This window comes from Marmota marmota, unplaced genomic scaffold, assembly GCF_001458135.2.
Source record: "Marmota marmota marmota unplaced genomic scaffold, marMar, whole genome shotgun sequence".
In the NCBI taxonomy this organism is placed as follows: domain Eukaryota; kingdom Metazoa; phylum Chordata; class Mammalia; order Rodentia; family Sciuridae; genus Marmota; species Marmota marmota.
In genome coordinates, this window is record NW_025999960.1 from 17,646,078 (window position 1) to 17,667,709 (window position 21,632).

The window sequence follows — 21,632 nt, forward strand, 5'->3', positions numbered from 1 at the left end:
CTGAGGCAACAGGGTAGTAGTTTTAATCTTTTTATTCTTGATAGTTTCTGTGCTTCGTGGCTTAATGTTGCAGGTTTCTCATGTGTTTGTTGGGGGGTGGTTTTGGAGTTTTTCTGTTTTTGTTGTTTATTTTTGAGACATTGCCTAAACTGGCCTCAAACTCCTAGGCTCTAGCTATCCTCTTGTCTTAGCCTTCAAGTGTTAAGACTACAGGTCGGTACCATGGCACCCAGCTCTACTCTTGTGTATGACTTGTCCCATGCCTGGAATCCACCACCTCCTCCAAGGAGACTTCCTTCATCTTAGTGGGAGATGACATTTACAAATCACAATATTGTCACTGGTTTTGGAATAATCTCTCCTTCTTTCGTTGATAACTCAGGTAGACATTTTCGTTTCTCCCAGGAGTCCATGAAGAATATCAGCTGCCATATTACGACTTAGTGCCCTCCGACCCTTCCATTGAGGAAATGCGAAAGGTTGTCTGTGACCAGAAGCTACGTCCCAATATCCCCAACTGGTGGCAGAGTTACGAGGTAGGAAACTTCCTTGCTTCCTGTGATTTTTCCTATCTACCTGACTTCTATACCTCAGAAAAGAGTTTTTCAAGCTGAGCATGGTGACACCTATTATCTCAGTTACCTGAGATAAGAGACTGAGGCAGCAGGGGAGTAAGTTCTAAGCCAGCTTCGGCAACTTTATGGGATCCTGTCTCAAAAAGGGCTCGGGTTGGAGCTCCATGATAGAGCACTTTTCTAGCATGTGCAAGACCCTGGGTTCAATCTTCAGCCCATAAAATAAGAATATACCACTCCCAGGTACTCCTTGAGTCTAAAATAAAACTTGTTGATCACCATCATGATGCCACAAATGAAAATTCCACACCTAATCTCCATTGACAGGTCAACCTGACCTCATGTGGTAGGTTGCAGTCAAAATGCATGTGCTTTTGGGTGTGGTGGTGCACGCCTGTAATTCTAGCTACTCGGGAGGCTGAGGCAGAAGGATCCACAAGTTCAAAGCCAGCCTCAGCAACTTAGGACTTAAGTAACTTAATGAGACCCAGTCTCAAAAAGTAAAAAAGATGGGGATGTGCCTCAGTAGTCAAGTGCCCCCTCCGTTAAATCCCCAGTACCGCCATGCACACCTGTTGTCCCAGCAGCTTGGGAGGCTAAAGCAGGAGGAGTCAAAGTCAGCATCAGTAACTCAGCAAGGCACTTAACAACTCAGTGAGACCCTGTCTCTAAATAAAATATTAAAAAACAGTTGGAGCCAGGTGCAGTGGCGCACTCCTGTAATTCCAGCAGCTTAGGAGGCTGAGGCAGGAAGGTGCTAAGCAACTCAGTGAGACCCTGTCTCTAAATAAAATACAAAATAGACCTGGGGATAGTGGTCGAGTGCCCCTGAATTCAATCCCTGATACTCTCCCCTCCCCCCCAAAAAAGAAAAAGAAAACAAAAATGGCTGAGGATGTGACTTGTGGTTAAACACACCTGAGTTCAATCCCTGGTACAGGGAAAAAAAAAAAAATCCCTGTGCCAAAAATAAAAACAAAACAACATACACACGAGGTACACTAAACATATTGTATAAAATTATATTCAAGCTCTGTGTATAATAAGATACATGTAAAAGATAAATAAATTTAGTGTTCATACTTGGGTTCCATTCCTGAGATACCTCATTATGTATATGCAAATATTTCAAAATCTGAAAGAATCCAAATCCATAACACTTCTGGTCCCAAGCATTTCAGATAAGGGATACTCAACCTTTACTTTTCTATGGTATTATTCACTGAGCCCTCTGAGGCTGTAGTCATTTGTTCTGGTTAGCTGTAGGGTGCCCTTTAGAGGCACCATCCTAGTATAGAAGAAAAAGGTTCCTTCTGATCACAGATAAGGGAGGTAGGTGGTCAACAAGAGACAGAAACAAAAGGTGTTTGGGAGGTGTTAGACCTGTTGTACTAGAAAAACAGCTATAGAACCACAGGCATGGCCACCTATAGAAAAGAGTTAGGGAGAGGCATCTATATGAGAAGGCTGGAGACTGTAGCAGAAGGGAACGACCATGTCTGAGGAAGTGGTCTTTCTAAAAACTCAGAAGAGAAAGTGACAAGTGTGAAGGAGTTGGGGTAAGGAAAGAGAATTACAATTTGGTACCAATGGTAATGAAATGGAGAGGGACAACATTTGGTGGGAATAGTTGAAATGGGGACAAATCTGTTACATCTCTTTCTAACTAGCATGGGGTTCTGAGGTCTTAGAGTCTTCAGGGGAGCAAGATTGGCCCAGCTGAATGCACATGGGCTGCCTTTTCACTTTGTAACCCTGCTGTTCTTTCTACTTATTTATGTATTTCTCCAACTTTATTTGAGAAATAGTTGACATGTGCTAATTTTAATCTGTGTATATTATGAAAGGATTACCACAGTTTAGTTAACATCTGTCAGTTTAGTTAAGATCAGTATTGTTAACTCAGATTGCTGTGCAGTGCACTGGGCTCCTCCCAAAGTGCTAATCTTCCAGTAGAACAGTAGAGGTCATTGCAGCCTTTTATGAGTGTAACCACTAGAGGGCATTTCTGCCTTTAAGAACCAAATTACTCAGCTCACATTTGAGTGGATGCCTTCTCATTACACAATAGAATAGCATTTTCCAAAATATTCTTCAAGTGCCTCAGGTTAGGTTTACTTGAGAGTAAGGCTGAGAATAAAAGAGCCAGCCTTAGCTGGAGCTTTTCCCTTCCACTACACAGCCTATCCCTCAAGGAAGGAGAAGTTTGAGAATCATTTCCCTGCTGGAGGGGCTGGGGGCTGGCAGATTATAACAGACTCAGCCTTGTGGGGAAAGCAGCAGAGAAACTAGCCAGTGCTTAACTAAGGACCAGAAAGACTTCTCTGGTTGCAGTCAAGTTGACAGCCCTTTGTCTCTGCAGGCATTACGGGTGATGGGGAAGATGATGCGGGAGTGCTGGTACGCCAACGGCGCAGCCCGTCTGACTGCGCTGCGCATAAAGAAGACCCTGTCACAACTCAGCGTGCAGGAAGATGTGAAGATCTAGCCTGTTCTCTCCCCTGCACACAACCCTGGGCAGCGAGAACTATGTGCAGCTGCCGTGTTGAGCGTACAGTGGAGGCCTACCTCTCGTTTCTGCCCAGCCCTCTGTGGCCAGAGCCCTGGCCCCACCAGAGGGACAGAGCCCGGGAGACACGCTCACTCCCATGTTGGGTTTGAGACAGACACCTTTTATATTTACCTCCTGATGGCATGGAGACTCTGAGAGCAAATCGTGTGGAGAACTCAATGCCACAACTCAAACTGGTTGCAGTGGGAAGTCCACAAAACCCGGTGCATCTGGCACTTAGCCAGGAATGGTGAAAGGGTGGCCGGGGAGGGGCTAGGAGGAGCCAAGTTGTTGCCCTCCAGGGACCAGCCCGTGGCACACCAAAGTGGTCCAGAAGTGTAGCCCCTCTCCAGGTGGCTCTGAGCCACGTGCTCCCTTCCTCCTTACACAGACATCTTGAGGACTGCCAGTGGAGACGGAACCTGCTGCCTGTCTGTCCAGCCGTGTGTGCATGTGCTGAGGTGCGTCCCCTGTTGTGCCTGGTCTGTGCCACGCCCTTACACGTGTGTGTATGTGTGTGTGTTTAGGTATGCACTTGCTTGAGCTTTCTGTGCATGTGCAGGCCAGGGGTGTGGTGTCATGCTGTCTCTGTGTGCTGGTGCCTCTGTTCATAGTGAGCAGCATCTAGTTTCCCTGGTGCCCTTCCCTGAAGGTCTCTCCTTCCCTTCCCCCAGACCCTGCCCAGTGGCACTCTCTTCCCAGCTGGCTGCTCTGCCTGCCCTGTGTCAGCACAGTTTTCTATTTCAGGCTGAGGAACCGAAGCTGGCCCAGTTGTCCATGGCAAGAGAGGGTTTTGGGTCAAAATGTGAGGCTGGGGGTGGGGGACCCAGGGAGGGCAGGGAAAGAATTTCGGTGGAAGTCTTAGGTGTTGTGGTCAGCCTCAACCGTGGGAAATGAGCTGGCTCAGCACATCGTCCTCAGCAGCATCAAGGAAGGGCCAAGGAATCCAAAGCTAGATCTTGGGATTCAAATTGGAATGTCACATCTGTCTATCCCATCCCAGATTCTACGAACAGCAGTGTATATTTTTGGTGGTGGTGGGTTTGGGGTGGGGAAGGGGAGGGGGGACTGATTTGGGGGGGAGTCTGGGTGGGAGGGAGGCATCTGCATGGGCTGCCTTTTACTGGATTATCTGATCAGAGTGGAGCGAAGATGAGAGATTTGCATCCACTTCAGGGGCCCTACTAAAGGGAATAGCCTGAGCTGAACATGTTATTTAACCTAAGTATAGTATTTAATGAAGTCTAGAAGCACGGTTTTGGGTGGTGATTTGGTCAGCATATCTTAGGTCTATAATAACTTTGAAGCCATAACTTTTAACTGGAGTGGTTTGATTTTTATTTTTATTTTATTTTATTTTATTGGGAGGGTCTGGATTTTAACTTTTTTTAATAATATTAAGTTTTTGTAAAAGGAAAACCATCTCTATGTGATAATTACCTCTCAACCTATTTGTTTTTAAAGAAATCCCTAAAAAAAAAAAAAAAAAAAAAAAAACAAGCGCACATAGCTCAATCACACTGGAAGTGTTTGTCCTTGTACCTGAGCCTGTTCCCACTCAGCAGTGATACTTCCTCTCTACCCTGGGGCTCGGTCTTTCTGGCATTCTGCCCCCATCTGTGAGCACCCCCGCCTTGTGCATTGTCTGGTTGGCTGCACCTTCCCCAGGCGTTTACTCAGCAGATGTGTGTGAGTGCCCACTGGGTGCCCAGCGCCAAGCCGGGCCTGGGAAGACCACTGTGAACTTGACAGGCTTGGGTGCTGCTCTTGGAGCACTGGAGAAGGAGCTAAATCCAGTAAGTGGGTGCCTGCTGTGAGACCCCTGCACACCTGCTTTGACTTTTTATGATTGGTTCTGAGAGCCTTTTGAGCCTGGAATTAACTGTTTTTAAATAAGACCACTGAGGAAAGAGGACCGACCCTGCCCCCACCCCCACAACATGTCCTTCTTGCAAAGAGACTACTGGTGGGTAGTGAGGCCTGGGGTTTAGAACCACAGGTGAGACCCCAAAGCACTGCATTCATTCTGAGCCCCCTTCCTGCCCCCAGGGAGGCACATAATGTATGCAGGTGTCGAGCATGCCTGCCTCCAACCCAGCAATCCTGCCAAAGCCTGGGGAGGAGGAAAAGCCCTCCCCCTGCCTCCTTGGTCTCCCCCATGTTCCTGCTTTTTCTATTTATTTTCCTGATGTATTGCTTCTTTCCTTGCATTAAAGGAGATCTTCCTCTAACCCTTGGGCCAATTTACTGGCCACTAATTAATATCCCTTAAAATACCAGTTGTGTCACTAAGGGGACCTTATTTCCCCACCCCTGCTGACCTCCCACTTACCCGCCCTGCAGCAGAACTGTGGCGGTTACAGGTGATGATGGAACTTAGGCTCCTGTGCCCCAAGTCACAACTAGCCTCTGGGATCTGCCAACACATGTCCATCCAGTGACTCCCAAACCACTAGCCCACTCCCCAGGGGGCCTTTCTACCCTCACCATCCATGCAGTTGAGCTCCGCCACCTCTGGGGAAGACAGCAGTTTTTGGGGAAATTCCCACACCCACCACTGCTAACACCAAGCGAAAGTTGGGGAGAAACTGAAGCTGGGTTTTTGGCTCCCTGAGGCTAACCCTGATCCATAGGGCTACCTGCACCTCTGGATTCTAGATTCACAGACCAAGTCCAAGCCCGTTCTTATGTCGCCATCAAGGCTCCCGAACGGCATTCTCGGTACTTCTGTTTGTTTTGTATATTTTATTAGAAAGGACTGTAAAATAGCCACTTAGACACTTTACCTCTTCAGTATGCAAATGTAAATAAATTGTAATATAGGAAATCTTTTGTTTTAATATAAGAATGAGCCTGTCCAATTTCTGCTGTACATTATTAAAAGTTTTATTCACAGAGCTTTTCTGGTGCCATGTGTCTTCTATATGGAGAATGACCACCCAGTGTTTGCTAGGGAGTTGGGACTCCGAATTATTTCCATCCTTGCTGTCCAGGTCTGATGTGCACACCATGTGCAGTAGATCATGTTCAGAAGAAGTGCACATCTGGACATACTAGGTCTTCCTGAAACTTGCTTTGTTTCATAGAGGGTGGGCCTGGCATATAAGGCAGCAGGAGACACTGAGCATCCTTGTTGGAGGCTTTGTATTTGACTTTATCTTTTAGCATTTTTCTCTGTTTTTTATAAGAGGGTCTCAGTCCTGGTTTTCACATACCACTAAGTCTTAAAGGCAACCTAGAGCCATCCAGTTTTTCTTCCCTTCTCCTAAATTGAAATTGTGAACTCTGCGGTGATTGCATGACTGATATGAGAATCTTCAATAGTTCTGCTGGTATTTTCAAGAGTTTGGGAGATTGTGAATCCTATACCTCTAGGCTGAGAGGATCCAAAATAGCAAGTGCTAGAAGCATAAAGTTTCAAATTTAGATGGTACCCTAAAGGTTATCTCACCCACTCCCGTGTAGTATCCTGCCAGGTGACACGCCTCACTCTTAACACTCTGGGCCGTGACTTCCATCTGTAGACTGCTGCTCGGTAAGAAAGGACTGGGAAACCTCCACGTGCCTTCTACAGGTTTCTCTCTCTCTCTCTCTCTCTCTCTCTCTCTCTCTCTCTCTCTCTCTCTCTCTTTAAGAGAGAGAACTTTTTAATATTTATTTTTTAGTTTTCGGCAGACACAACATCTTTGTATGTGGTGCTGAGGATCGAACCGTTTCTCAAAGCAGTTATTCTATGTGAGGTCCTTTAAAATTTGAAGGCAGCTGTCATTCAGTTAATATTAACAAATACTTATTGAAAATACATGCTAAGCAATGTGCCAAAATTTGCTTTATGTATTTTAACTGCTTTAATCTAAAGAACACCCATATGAGGTTGGCATTATTCTCATTATGGATTAGGAAATGGGGAGATTAAAGGAGTCAAGTAAATTGCCCAAGATTACAAAGTTTAGGGGTGGAAAAGACCTTGGATCCACAAGCTGCAGCCCCTTAGCCAATGCACTATCCTGCTCTGTGGCTCTGTGGTCTTCACCAAGGCCAGTTGCTTTCTCCTGAACCTGGTTAAAGCCTCAGGCCAGGAAGGGAGCATAGCACTAACTGACAACACAGATAGAACAAGAATCTACAGGATGCTTGATACCTACCTGAAGGTCATCCCAGGACGAGTCCCACCTCTTGGGCTGAGTAAAAGTCAGCCACCTTCTCCCTCCATCTGGCATGCAGACAGTATTTTGAACTCAAATTGAGTTCATTTCACGGTTGAACCTGTCCATTGCTACAGCCTATCACTGATTTTAAATCCTGGTTATTACCCAGATTTTTCCATTGTTCTTCCATCTCAAGCGGTCAGATTGGAGAAAAGTAACTTACCTCTGTAAGTTTGCTTCAATTTTGCCACATATTCCAGTAACCCAGACAGTTACTAATTAAATTGTCCTTGTGTCCCGGCCATAATTCTTCTCTTGACAAAGATAACAGCAGAAGCCCAAGGCCCTTGGTGAGGTATAATTGTATCTGCTGCATCTCTTTGATCTATTTACCTGTTCTTTGAAAGGAAAGGCAAAGTGCTTTTGTAGTTAATCTCAACACAATTCAAATGAAGGCCCCTTATGGGCCATCCTTTGAATAATTGGTCACCTTGCCAGGCATAGACATGAAGCACAATAGAGATGGGTTAGACCTTCACCTTTACCATTTCAAAAATCAGGATGACGCCCTTTCTGGCATCTCTTCCTGTGCCCTTGAAAGTTACTTTGTCTCATCTTTGTAAGGTGTGTAATAGGAAATCTGAATTTATTTGGTTTTTGTTTCACACATTTTAAGTCTCTGATCCCCAAGCCATGTGTGTTATGATCCTAACAGTCCCACAAATGTGTTTGTTAAACACAACCAAAATAAAATAAGTAGAGTTCAAGCCATTGACCAGGGAACATGAAAGGGATGCATAATAAAGGTGGGGGGACAGGAAGAAAGTGTTGGATCAGGCCAGAAATGGTGTTATTAATCAGGGTTCTCCAGAGCAATAGAACCAATAGGATGTGTATTGATACACATAGATAGATAGGTAGATAATAGAGAATTAATGTTGCATTCTTGTCTGAAGGCAGAATCCTTCCTCAAAGCACCTCAGCCTTTCAAGTCCTTCAACTGATTGGATGGAACCCACCCACATTATAGAGGGGTTATGTTTGAATAAATATCCCCCAAAGCCTCATGGGTTAAAGACTTGGTCCCTAGACATGGAACTGCTGGGGATCTCTTAAGAGGTAGGGGCCTAATGGGAGGTCTTTAAGTCAACACGGGGTGTACTGCCAAGCTTGGTCCCTTCCTCTCTTTTGCTTTCAGGCTGTGAGATGAGTGCTTTTGCTCTGTTGTGCTCTGCCACCATGATGTGCTGCCTCACCACAGGCCCAGAGCAACTACACCAATTGATCATGGACTGAAACCCCCAAAACCGAACATCAAAACAAAACTTTTCTCTTTATAATTATCTCAGGCTTTCGTTGTAGTAATGGAAGACTGACTAACACAGGATATTCTTCTTTAAGTCTACTGATCGAAATGTCAATCACATCTAAAATATACCTTCTTGGTAATACCCATGCTGCTATTTGACTATACAGCTATAGTCTGTAAATTGTTGGGTGTCCCATGGTCGGAGAGGTTTTAAGGAATAAGCCAGATAGATAGTCCTGGGTCCTGTTTTTTTGGTTTTGTTTGTTTTTGTTTTGGTACTGGGGCTTGAAACCAGGGGCACTTTACCACTAAGCTACATCCCCAGTCCTTTTTATGTTTTTTTTTTTGTTGTTGTTGTTGTTGTTATTGTTATTTTGAGGAAGGGTCCCTAAGTTGCTGAGACTGGCCCCGAACTTGTATTCCTTCTACCTCAACCTTCCAAATTGCTGGGATTACAGGCATGTGCCACAGCACACAGTGCCCTTTTGAGAATGCTTGTTGGAAACTCAAGATGGGGGCTAATGGTGTGGGAAGATTTCAGGGAAAATTGGATAGACTATTTTTTGAGCACTATTAATGCATAAATCAGTAGGCAGCACACAAAGATACACAATCTATGTTCCCTGCCCCACTTCAAGGAGTCTAGAGAGATCAGATATATAGAGAGATAATAACAATAAGGCAGATTTTGGCAAGTTGTATTATAAAACAACATGGCAGGTGTCATGGAACCACAGGTGAGGGGTCTCAGGAAGGAAGAGATATGGCCCTGCCCTCCAGGCTTGCATTCCTAGTGCAGGGATATCCACAATGGAGGAAGATAAGCACTCTGATAAGGACAAGGCAGAACACTGGGTGAACACAGGAGCCTCTGGAAGTTGGAATCAAGAGAAGAGACATGTATTTTAGAATAGGCACTGGCCTGCTGGCTGAGAAAAAAAGAAGGGACTTTACTCAAAAAGAGTGTTGCCATTCAAAAGTCACAGGTGCTAGGGGTGGCCATGGAAAAGAACTCAAGGGTCAGGGAGGGAGTCTTTTGGAGGTGTTCACATGTTGAGAAGTCAGGGCTTCATTCTAGGACCAGAAATGGCAATATATAGTCTCAATGCCATCACTTCTCCTGGGACAGTTACCTTGGACTGTACTAATCTATTAGCAATTTTTCCTCTTGAGTTTTATTCAACAGCTAGCATAATTATTGCCCCATAAGTTAAAATCTATCAGCTGGGCATGGTGACTGACACACACCTATAATACCAGCAATTTGGGAGGCTGAGACAGGTGGATTATAAATCCAAGGCCAGCTTAGGCAATTTAGAAAGACCCTGTCTCAAAATAAAAATAAAGAAGGGCTGAGTATGTAGCTCAGTGGTAGAGTGCTTGCCTAGAATGCACTGAGTTCAATCCCCAATACCACAAAAGAAAAATACCCTTAGATGAGATAATTTATAAACAAACTTTACTGCTTACCGTTCTAGAGGCCAAGATCAAGGTGCAATCAGATTTGGTGTCCAGTGAGGAGGGCCTGTTCACACTGATGGTGCCTTACCATGTGGTAGCAGAGAGGCTCCCTAAAGCCTCTTTTATAAGAGCACTCACCTCCTAATGACCCTACCTCTTAACACTGTCACCTTGGGTATTAGGTTTCAATATGAGTGGGGGGCACCATAAATTTTGGGGGGGACACAATCATCAGATATTAGGTTCCAACATGAATTTGGTGTTAGAGGGGGACACACAATATGGTCGTGTTTGTCTTTTGAGAAGATCACAGTACTGACTTTGAGAGGCCATGGCAGCTGGTAGAGCAGGAAGAGCTGGGAGACAGGGAGAGACAGCGGGGAGGACACACAGGTTTGGGCATGATCAGAAGTAAAGCAGGGAGAATTTGGGCCTGGCAGTCTTGCATGTGAATTTGGGGGTTGGGGAAGTTGGCCTGCATTGTGCTCTTCCCCTGGAAGAGGAAACTAGGGATTAAGCAACTGAGCAGGTGTGTTTGCCAAGAGGAAAGAACCTGGGGCCCTAAGAGCTATCATTTTCTGTCTTCACTAGGTGTCCCTGTGCAAGAAGGTAAGATAATATATACTCCATGACTCAGGAGTGGTGCTGTAAAGAAAACTGTGGTTAGCTTCCCTTTCTTCTGCCTCTAACTTATTCAAGCCAGAGATACCCTGCCCCCCAACATCCAAGAGGCAAGATAGTCCTTGGCTTCTGGGAGAGACTGGACCAAGACGCTATCCATATCAACACAAAGGAACTGCCTCATCCAACTGGCCTCTGCTCCCAACCCCCCTAGAATTGGGTCACTGGGCTAGGTCACTCCTGCTCCTGAACTCTCTCCCTAGCGGGGATTCCTCCAGCACCAACACAGTAAATTTTCCCATGGAGAATGTTGGCCAGTAGGAGCCATTAAGAAAAACAACCACTCCTTTCCTGGCCAGCTGCCCACCAACTGTTCCATGCCACCTGCAAGAGGCAATGCTATGCAATTGGGAGCCCAGCCCCTCATTCCTGATGGACCAGCAGCCAGCTGAGTCCCAGGACTTCTCCCTCCTGTCTTCCCAACTCAGAAACAGCAGCAGCACCCAGAGAGGTGTCTTCTGGCCCACTATTCATCTCTGCCAGTTCTGGGTCCTGAAATGACTGCTAGAGCCTCAGACTCCAGAGGGGGTCTGAGCTTCCACAGCTCTAGCCTCAAGTGCTCAGGGATGTCGGAGTGGCCAAAGTCAGCTAGCTGTTTTTATTCACCCTGGGGGTGGGGGGGCAGGTGACTTGAGGGTGTGTCTGAGCAAGGGCTTGTTCTGAAGAGAAGGGGTGTTATCTAGGCTTTGTCCATTAGCCCCTGTTGTCTAAGCTCCTTTGCCAGATCAAGCCCCATCCCAAGAAGCTGACGGATTAACAACCAGCTGAGTCCAAAAAACCTGGGAACTCAATATGAAAGACAGACTTGCTTTGGAATAAGATATAGTTTGAGCACAGATGTCTGAAGAGCTGAAGTGATGGGGTACTTGCAAGAAGGCTGCAAGTAGGAGGAAAAGGGGGGGAGGCATCCTAGTATATGAAGTCTCAGGCAGTGTGCAGAATGCTTCTCCCACCCCCAAACTTGAAAGGGCTGCAGATAGGATGAGAAGAACAGATGCTAGACAAGAGGCTCTGGCTTAGGAGGAAGTTATGGAAAGTTAGGGAAGGCAAAGCTTTAGGGCTCTCATAGACACTGTAGCGAAGGCTATTGCTGTCTGTGTAATGCTGTGATTTTTTTTCCTTCCCAGTGAATTGCACCTGCAGCTTGGGCAGCAGTAGCTTTTATCACAAAAACATTTCCTCACTGTGATAGGTGTGAAATTCCTGAACTCAGTGACCAGCTATGCACAGATCCTCCTAGGAGGTACAGGGCCATAAGGGATCCTTAAACATGGCTGGGAGTCCAGGTGGAGTCTGGTTTGAAGATTTTTCCACCATAAAGCTCATGACCACCAGAGGGCATCACCACTCCATAGTACGGCATCCCTGGGTCCCGGCTTCTTCCTGGAGAAATGGGGGAGACCGGGAAGAGGAGGCAGGCACGGATCCCTGAGCTCTTGGAGAGCTTCCAGTGGCTGAATGAGCAGTCTGAGTCAGGAGTCCTGGGTTCTAGTGGCTGTTTTGCTACAGTCTCTTCCCACCCCCCACCCCCTGCCTCTGTTAAATAAGGGCTTGGACCACACCAGATCCCTTCCAGACCATAACGGCCTTTCTGTCTCTGAAATTCAAGGATTTGAAGAAATCATGCAATAGCTACCCAGAAATTGCAATTCCTGAGTTCACTCTTACTCTGGGGTTCTCTAGGGCTTTCTTTGTGCCTGGCAGGAGGAAGAAATTAAGATGTGAACTTCAGTTCTCTGATGGTGTTCTCTCACTTGTAAGCAGAGAGACAGCCTGACCTGCATAAATTGAGGGGAGTCTCTGCCTCCACCTCAGTCTCAAAGAGGACTGGAGACCAGGCAGCAGGTGCTATTTGGCACCTGCAATGTCCTTGTCTCCAGGTAGAGACAGGGAGGCATCTGTTCAGTTACCTGCTGGGATAGGTGGAGTGGTTTCTTCACAGAAGAGGTTGCACAAGTAGCCCATTTGAGGATCCCTTCAGGGATAAGTACTGAGATGAATACAATAGAAACCATGGAGCCTGCAGCCTTCACACCTCCTCCCTCCTCACCACAGATGCCGTCTGTCAGGAGCAGGCAACAGACGGTCCAGGGGTCCATCTGTGCTAATGCTCACAATACAGTCCCATGTTTCCCCACCGACACCCCCTCGGCCCCTCAGCTGATGGCCACTTGGTGGTCTAAGGCGGGAGAGGGGAGGAGGGAAAGAAAAGCACTAAGGGAGCTAGTTCTTGATTCACAGCCCCCAAGCCACCCCTGCCCAAAAAGCATCCTGCCATCCAGACTTGTGCAATCACTGAGGGCTGGAGTAAAACCCCCTCCCAACCACATCTCCTGGGAGGCTAAGGGTCCAGGGCATGGGGGTGGGCACAATTAAGGAGAAAAGGTAAAGAAGCAAGTTAAGTGAAGTGGGACAGGCAGAGGCAGAAAGATTTTCCTGGTCTTCCCAAGTGAACATGGCCCTCTATCCCTTTCACCCTTCAGGTCATGGGTCTAACACAGCACCTGTACAATATGCCACTGCTTACCAGACCAAGAGCCTCTGTAACCCCAGCGTGAACCAGTCCTTGGCAAGGAGCAGGACTTAAACATGAGAACTGAGGAAGACAGCAGCACCACAGGGTGGCTAGCTTGCAGCTCTGGAACCAGGTTACCTGGGTTAGTGGTACTAGGGGTTGAACCAGGGGTGCTGTACCACTGAGCTGTATCCCCCAGTCCTTTTTTTTTTTTTTTGAGACAGAGTCTTGCTAATTTTCCTACGCTGACCTTAAACTTCTGATCCTCCTGTCTCAGCCTCCCTAGTCGCTGGGATTACAGGTGTGTGCCCATGCACCGGGCAAGGCTGCCTGGGTTTGAATCAGCTCTGCCACTGAGCAAGCTAGGCCTAGTTACTTACCCCTCTGGGCCTCGGTCCTCTCATCTGTAAGGGATGATAATGGTACCTGTTTCTTAGGGTTGTTAAGAGAACCAAATGGGTTAATACAAGTATGCAAAAGCACACAAAATGGTGGGCAGAGCACATGGTAAATGCTCCGACTAGAGGAGGAGGGGACTGAGAGGGATACGCAGCCCTGGTCTGCGTGTAGTGGCCAATGTCCTGATATAGAGTCTCCAGCTTGTGCTGACGCCCTGTGGTAGCTAGCCACTCTATAGACACCACATAAGGGCCTTCCACTTCCTCCTCTCACTTCTTATTTGGGCACTACTGACGACAGAGACTTAAGCTGGGCCATCCCTGCTCTTCTAGGGCCTGGCAATCATGGTAACAAACAGCCTGGGGGATGGTCCCTAAGGCTGGGACCGAGAATGACGGAGCACCGCTCCATCCAACTCTGAGCCCCCACTCTGCTTGGGCACATTCCCAGCCCCATGAGTCAACATTACGGTAAGGATCTGTCTACTGGGAAAGCGGCACCTGGGCTCCAGCATCCCGAGCTGAGGACAGGTTTATCTAGCAGAGACCACCAAGGAGGGACCTCATAATTAAGTCTCCTGCTTTCAGGTTTTTCATATTTTCCCTTTCGCCTTAAACATGGGAATGGGAGACAGCCTCTTTCAGCACTTCTGAGATAACTTGAAAAGGAGAAATTCTGGGTCCTCTCACTCCTTGAGGGCTTCTGCGCAGTTGGTACAAGGATGTCTACTCCCTCCTTCTCTGGGGACCAGAGACATCCTGAGTTACTCCCCATGCACAGCCTCACCGCCTCTCTCCCCTGGCCTAGAAGACCCTGGATTTCGCCAAATCTTCCCCCAAAAGTTCTTACAGAGACCTCCTACTGTGCCATCTCTCCATGAATCATTAAAGCCATCCATTCCCAAATTTCAAATCTCGTGCAATACCTCCTCACAGACCCCACTCAAGGTACTAAGGGCCCCGCCGGGGATGCCCTGGCTCCGCCTCCCCGCGGCTGCTAGTTTTCCCCCAGCGTTGAGCGCTCTGGTCTCCAAGTTTCCCCAGTATCGCCAGCTGTCGGATGCTGTGGGCGGGGCTCCAGGGCAGCGGCCCCCGCCGGGGGAGGAGCCTACCGCACCGGGGGCGAGGCCTCTGAAGGACGCCTCCCTACCTCTCCGAGCCTATAAAGGCAGGCCACACGCGGCCGGTTCGGCTGGCATCCCCCAGCCGCCGCCTGCGCCTCGGAGTGGAGCGACCGCCGCTTCCNCCCTGGAGTAGGAGACTGGGGCGGGGGCCGCGTCGCCTGAGTTCACACGCTGCCCAAGTGCTTGGGGCGTCGTGGACCCCAGAGAGCACACCCTTCCGAGGGGGTGCCGGGGTTCCTGGGCTAAAGCGTCTGGTGTGCGGGGTGCCAGGGCACCGCTCCCTGGACTTCAGGCGGACCGGACGCGGTGGGAGGGGTCGTGGGGCGCCGCGGGGCAGGAAGGATGCGGGCCTGGCCCGCCCTCTGCGTCTCCCCCTCCGTGAGGCCCTTCCTCTGGCTCAAGGGAACCTGAGCGCTCAGAAGCAGAGATCCAAGACCCAGGTTAAGGAGAAGGGACTGGTGGCCTTTCCCCATGCAGTCCCCCTCCTCCTCTCCTACCCCCCATCACCCCCCACACAATGAACAGCTTGTTGAGAATTTGCATTTTATGAAAATCGGGATGAAAGACAAAGGGGTCTCTCTGTGCTGCCCAGTCCTTCTTCCTTGTTGGCCCGTTTGGGAACTGTCCCCACCCATAAGGCTAATCTTTGGTTCTGAAGAAAGAGAGCCCCCTTCTCTTCCTTGTCTTGGGGCAGCTTGGTGACAGGGTTAACCAGAGCACAGACCCCGAAGGCCCTGGGCTGTTTTGGCACGTGAGGAAAGGGCTGGAACCAGATGGGGCTTTCATCTTCTAAAATTTTAGGGAGGGAGATTGCTTTAATTTATCAGGGACTCTGAAGATGCAGGGATCTTCAACTTTGTCATCTCTTCACCCAGAACAACCTCTTAAGTATAGTGAGACTTACTGACAAGTTTGACATCTTCAATTTTTGTTTTGTTTTGTTTTGTTTTTTGTCCCAGAAAGTAAGATACCCAGGTGTAGTTGGGCACACTGGCTACCTGCAACTGAGATCCACAGCTGGTCCCTGGAACAGGCTTTATTCTAGGAGACTTGGCACTTCTGTCCCCCACTCAGCCATGTTCAGGTTAGAATTGCCAGCTCTTCAAGCCTGAGTTTCTTACATGAGCTCTCCTAAGCCACTCACTGTCTGGCTGAAAAATTAGATAGAGACCAGACTGGCCTTGGGTTCCCTGGAGTACTTTGATAGGGGAGCCCTGTATTTCTTAGAATCCCACTGAGGAAGAGCCCCTGCTTCAATTTTTGTGTTCTGAAAGACCTGAACCCCCTCCCCCACAGTGATGGAGACCCTTCTAGAGTCATGACCCCGCCCCAAACTTGGAAACCAGCAGGAGACCTAGGGGTTTATGCATATGAAACCAAGGAGGACAGTTGTGTTAAGGAAACCCTGGGAATGATATTAATAGTTGCAGTAGTGGCAAATAATTATACCAGGAACAAAGCAGGTGTGGATTTGGGAAGAGACAGACAAACAATGAGAAACGGGGTGCGGTGTCCAGAACTAGAGGGACATCCCAGAATGAGGTTCTTAGCATCTGCCCAAGGGCAATCCCCCTCTCACCTGTCTTTACTGTCTTCCCACCTAGGGCTCAGGATTCCGCTGGAAGAATCTCAGCCAGAGTCCTGAACAGCAGCGGTGAGTCACCCCCACCAGCCCTTGCTATGGTCCAAAAGAATGAAGTGCTGGGGTGGTAGGCAGGGGGAAGCAGATACAGCATCTCAGCCCAGCCTGGGGGAGTCATTCTCTTACTCTTCAGCATGGCTCTCCCGCTGGGAGTGAGGGGCAGGTGTGGGTGTGGGCTGGCTGAAGGGGTGGCAGAGAAAGGAGGCAGGGATTTTTGAATTATTAGGTACTCCTCAGCCCACCCCCAGTCCCTGCCAGTTACCCCTCCCTGGAGAGATGTGAGATCTGCATGATGGGTGGGGGAAGTAGGGGTAATGTTCTAAGCCATGACTCCAGGACTTCCGTGAAGCTGCCTGGTCCAGCAAGTCCAGTGGGGTTCCAGCCTGTGACATCCCTTTTAGGAAAGACCTAAGGTGTGGTACTCACCACAGGGCCTGGGAGCCCATAGTTTCCCTTCTCTCTCCATGACCCATCCTTGATTTGAGTCTTGATTTCTCTGAAATGGACCAGCAAATTATGATATACTGGTCAGATTGGCCTGTTTGGCCCATGACCAATATAAAAATTGTCTATATATATTTTTTATATATATACATATATATATGGAGAGAGAGAGAGAGAGAGAACATGCCACTCACCGTGGTACATGCCTATAATCCCAGAGATTTAGGAGGATGAGGCAGGAAGATTGCAAGTTCAAAGCCAACTTCAGCAATTTAGCAAGGCTCCAAGCAACTTAGCAAGACTCTGTCTCAAAAAATAAAAGGGCTAGGGATATTGCCCATGGGTTCAATCATTGGTACCATAAAACCATTTTTTCCAGGACTAGGAATTGAACCCGGGCTTCATGCATGCTAGGCAAACACTCTATCACTGTGCTATACCCTCCAGCCCTTTTAATTTTGAGTCAGGGTCTCACTAAGTTGCCCATGTTGGCCTCAAACTTGAGATCCTTCAGCTTCAGCCTCCCAAGTAGCTACAATTACAGGCATGTGCCCAACTCATTTTTCAAAAATTAATCAATTTTTTTTAGGATACTGGAGATTAAATCCAGGGATGCTTTACCACTGAGCTATATATACCCCCTGCCCTTTCAATTTTTTATTTTGAGACAGGGTCTAAGTTCCCAAGGCTGGCCTTGAACTTGTGGTCCTCCTGCGTCATCCTCCTTAGTCACTGGGATTATAGACGTGCACTAACCAGCTAATTTTTATATTTTTAAGGTGTTGTAAAAATAAAAACAACCATATATAACAGAGGCAGTATGGGGTTCACAAAGAAAACCTAAAATATTTAACATCTGGCCCTTTGCAGTTAAGTTCACCAGTCCTTCCAGAAACTCAGAAAGCCTGACACAGAACTTCCAGACCCCCTGGGCCTGCCCCAGTACACACATTGGGGGCGGGGGTGGATAACAATGGACCTGCCCTTCAGGGTGAGGGCTCAGATGGGAGCCGGCAGTGCAGTTTTGAGGGAAATATCTAGGTCAGCCTAGAAGTTGAGGGGCCTGCTCTCTAGGTCCTTTCTGAGGTCCTCAGACTTGAAGGGGCCTTAGGAGGCTGCTTTAACTCTGCCTCTGGCTGGCGGGAAGGAAGGGGGTGGGGATGGGCAGAGGAAACTCTGGGCTCCCCCAGCAGGCCAGGACCTGGAGTGGCTCCAGACCATTGTGTCCAGCGGGCAGGCCTTCAGTGCGGGAAGGGGCGGCCTCAGGCTCCCCTCCCCCAGCCCCTCACATCTGGTGGGCTGGCCCCACCGCAGCTGGGAGGAGCAGCTGTGGTCTGTGCTGAGCCTCGTGACTGGCCTCTGGGGGTGGGGCCGTTCTTTCCCCTGAGTTCTGTGGAGCCGGAGGAGGCTCCAGGCTGGGGCCGAATCTGGGGCCTCAGCTTGTCAGTGAGTGATACTTGGAGCTCACCAGAAGACTGGAGCCTTCTAGCGTAGTTGGCCCCACTGGGGCCAGCCATTGCCAGTGCCTCCATCCCCCACGCTCCATGGGGACAATTTGCTTTAGGTCTGGAAAGGACATTCCAAAAATCTGTGATGACTGTGAGCTGTCACTGGAGACTGTTGAGTCTTTTCTAGATGTTCTAGGCCAGACTCCTGCCTCCTTGGACACCTGAGGTCTAAGACTGCTACAATCCTTTAAATTTTAACAGTCTTGATTCCTATGTCTCCCACAGGAAAGTTCTGACTCTGGAGAAGGAGGATAACCAGACTTTCGGCTTTGAGATCCAGGTGGGAAAAGCTGTGTACAGAGGGTTGACAGTCAGGAGGCCAGTCTGAGGGATGCATGAGCCTATCTGTCTGGTCAGTCTGAGGGATGCATGAACCTATCTGTCTGGCCTTGTTTGTTACAGACTTATGGCCTTCACCACCGAGAGGAGCAGCGTGTGGAGATGGTGACCTTTGTCTGCCGAGTTCATGAGTCCAGCCCTGCCCAGCTGGCTGGACTTACACCAGGTGGGACCTGAGCCCAGGACACTGGGCTCTGGGAGTGGGTATGACCTTTCTCCCAAGGAAAGGGATGAGAAATCGCTCCTGAAATCAGTCTTCTTTCCTCTTCCTATTTTGAGAAGACCAAAAATAGAATCCAGGCTTAGGATCCAGGCAAAATTTACCATTCACTGTGTGATCTTGTTCAGCCCCATCTGCAAAATGGGGTAATAACACGTCCACCCATCACAGTGTGGTGAGGGATTCCCTGGGCACAGAGCCAGGGCCTGGTAAGTGGCGGCTGTTGCTGCAGGGCTACCAGCTGCTTCCTGCTGGCAGCCTGGCAATCCAGCATGGGCAGGAGCTGGGGAGAGGCAGCATTCCACTGAGTCTGCCTGTCATGGGGTCAGGGCCTACCCTGTCCCAACCTGACTCGAGTCTGGGGCACCTAAGCATGTCCTCTAACAAGAAAATGATGCCTCTGGTAGAAGACCCCTGAGATCCAGGCAGAATCCCCAAGTCCCAGAAAGGGGCAGCCTGGGACTGCATGAATTGACTTCACCTGCTCCATTCTGTCAAAATTTTTGTCCCTTACCTCATTGTTTACTTACTAGCAACCCTTGGATAACTTTGCAAAGTAGTTTCCCACCCATTCTTCCTCCTGATCATCCCTGAGGCAGTTCCAGCAGGGTTCCATACTCCCTTTTTACAGATGGGAAAGGAGCTTAGAGATGCTGGCCTGCCCTGCCTGGGGTCAGAACCTCTGCAGTGGCACTGGAGACTCACCTTGGGTCCAGTGTTGGTTTCCAGTGGGGGTGGGGGAGAGAGAGAGAGAAGATGCACAAATACCTTTATTTTGTTTATTTATTTTTATGTGGTGCTGAGGATCAAACCCAGGGCCCCGCACTTGCTAGGCAAGTACTCTACCGCTAAGCCACAATCTCATCCCCCTGCCTTTACTATTTTTTTAATCTATTTTATTTATTTATTTATTTCTACTTCATTTTTATCTACTTATTCTGGATGCTACTTATTCTTTCCTGTCTTAACTGAGTCTCACATCAGGCTAAACAGAAATAACCAGCTCAAGGGGCAGCCCAGGGCCCTGGAAGGGCTCAGCCTTTGGGCACAGAGTTTCTAAAGGGTGTTGGGTATGTGAGAGTCTAGTCCTTCTGAGGTCGCAGGCACCTAAGCTGGGGTGCTAGATCTGGATAAGCTTGTGGTCACTGCATAGGGAGGAATGGCTGTGGTTTTGTGATTATGTGTTTTGGATGAGGTAGAAAAGACACCCAAGAGGTCTCCCCAAAACAGTGAAGGATTCGGGGGAAGGAGTTCAGGAGTATTCCTCAGGGGTATCACTCCTCTCCTTTCTGGCCAAGGTAGAGGACTAGAATTCTTCCCTCATGCCCTGTGGAGCAGATGCTGACCACCTCTCTGCCTGGCAGGGGACACCATCGCCAGTGTCAATGGCCTGAATGTGGAAGGCATCCGGCATCGGGAGATTGTTGACATCATCAAGGCTTCTGGTAACATTCTCAGGTATGCACAGGGGGGATGCCTGGTGCCTGGGCTTAACCTCTCATGTTTCCTCAGCCTGTGGGCTCACTCAGACTTTGGTTCTCTAACTCCTCAGACTGGAAACTCTGTATGGGACATCAATTCGGAAGGCAGAACTGGAAGCTCGGTTGCAGTACCTGAAGGTGAGGAACCCAGAGTTCGACCAACCTCCACTGTCCACTTCCCAAGCCCCTGCCCTTCAGGCCCCACCGTTTTACTGGTTCATTCAGCCGCTGACCCTCCTTTAACCTTAAGGTTTCTTCAGTCTACTCCCTGACCCCTGTCTACACCCACGTCCTGCTGGTTTAGTGCTAGCTCCTGACAGCGGGGCTTGGTATGTCTTGCAGCAAACCCTGTATGAGAAGTGGGGAGAATACAGGTCCCTAATGGTTCAGGAACAGCGACTGGTACATGGTAAGTAGACTGGGTATGTGAAGGACCACTTACTGCCTTTCAGACACCCAGGTCTGTGATTCCCCCTCATAACCAGTGAGCTACTGCCCCCTCCAAAGCGAAGAAGGGTTTGTTTAGCCACTACTTTGAGTACCACACTGCCCTGGGCTGATGCACACATATTTTTTAGTTATTTTCAAATCCTTATGACACCAGGGTCACAAACAAGATTTAAATAAGCTCTCTTGTGTTGGTATCATCTCCATATTCCACATGAGAACACCCAGGCTCATAGAGCTTATTTAATTGGGAATTGTGGTGTGCGCCTGTAATCCCAGTGGCTTGGGAGGTGGAGGCAGGAGAATTTGGAGTTCAAAGCAGTCTCAGCAATTTAGGGAGACCCTGTCTCAAAAATAAAAAAAGGACTGGGGATGCGGCTCAGGGGTGGAGTGCCCCTGGGTTCAATCCCTGGTACAAAAAAAAAAAGAGAGAGAGAGCTTATTTAAATCTTGTTTGTGACCCTGGTGTCATAAGGATTTGAATTTATAATTGCTGTTTTACAGATGGGAAGCTGGGGTTCCCAGTGGAGCCTCGCCAGAGTCACATAGATAGTCAATAGGAAGGAACTGGATCTCTTACCTGCTCCCCCGCCCCCGTCCCCAGCAAAGTATGCTTTGACCCTAGGCCTTAGGGGCTTCCCTCATGTCTTCTGTCCTGGCAGGCCTGGTGGTCAAAGACCCAAGCATCTATGACACTTTGGAGTCCGTGCGCTCCTGCCTCTACGGTGCAGGCCTGCTCCCCGGCTCCCTGCCCTTCGGGCCTCTGCTTGCGGCGCCCGGGGGTCCCCG

General features: G+C 48.7%; 2 protein-coding genes across 3 annotated transcripts in view; both read left to right on the plus strand.

The window, feature by feature from the left end:
* Window positions 1-6,023, plus strand: part of Acvr1b (activin A receptor type 1B) — a 41,195-nt gene extending 35,172 nt beyond the window's left edge. For both annotated transcript variants that reach the window (XM_015493376.2, XM_015493377.2), the window contains exons 8-9: window positions 406-536; window positions 2,938-6,023. In XM_015493376.2, the coding sequence (XP_015348862.2) occupies window positions 406-536; window positions 2,938-3,063 (257 nt within the window). In that variant the 3' untranslated portion in view covers window positions 3,064-6,023. The remainder of the gene's footprint in view (window positions 1-405; window positions 537-2,937) is intronic.
* A 7,157-nt stretch (window positions 6,024-13,180) lies between these two features.
* Window positions 13,181-21,632, plus strand: part of Tamalin (trafficking regulator and scaffold protein tamalin) — a 39,118-nt gene continuing 30,666 nt past the window's right edge. The window contains exons 1-8 of the mRNA XM_015493467.1: window positions 13,181-13,294; window positions 16,367-16,416; window positions 18,582-18,636; window positions 18,759-18,861; window positions 20,280-20,373; window positions 20,468-20,534; window positions 20,739-20,805; window positions 21,506-21,628. Coding sequence (XP_015348953.1) covers window positions 13,181-13,294; window positions 16,367-16,416; window positions 18,582-18,636; window positions 18,759-18,861; window positions 20,280-20,373; window positions 20,468-20,534; window positions 20,739-20,805; window positions 21,506-21,628 — 673 coding nt within the window. The remainder of the gene's footprint in view (window positions 13,295-16,366; window positions 16,417-18,581; window positions 18,637-18,758; window positions 18,862-20,279; window positions 20,374-20,467; window positions 20,535-20,738; window positions 20,806-21,505; window positions 21,629-21,632) is intronic.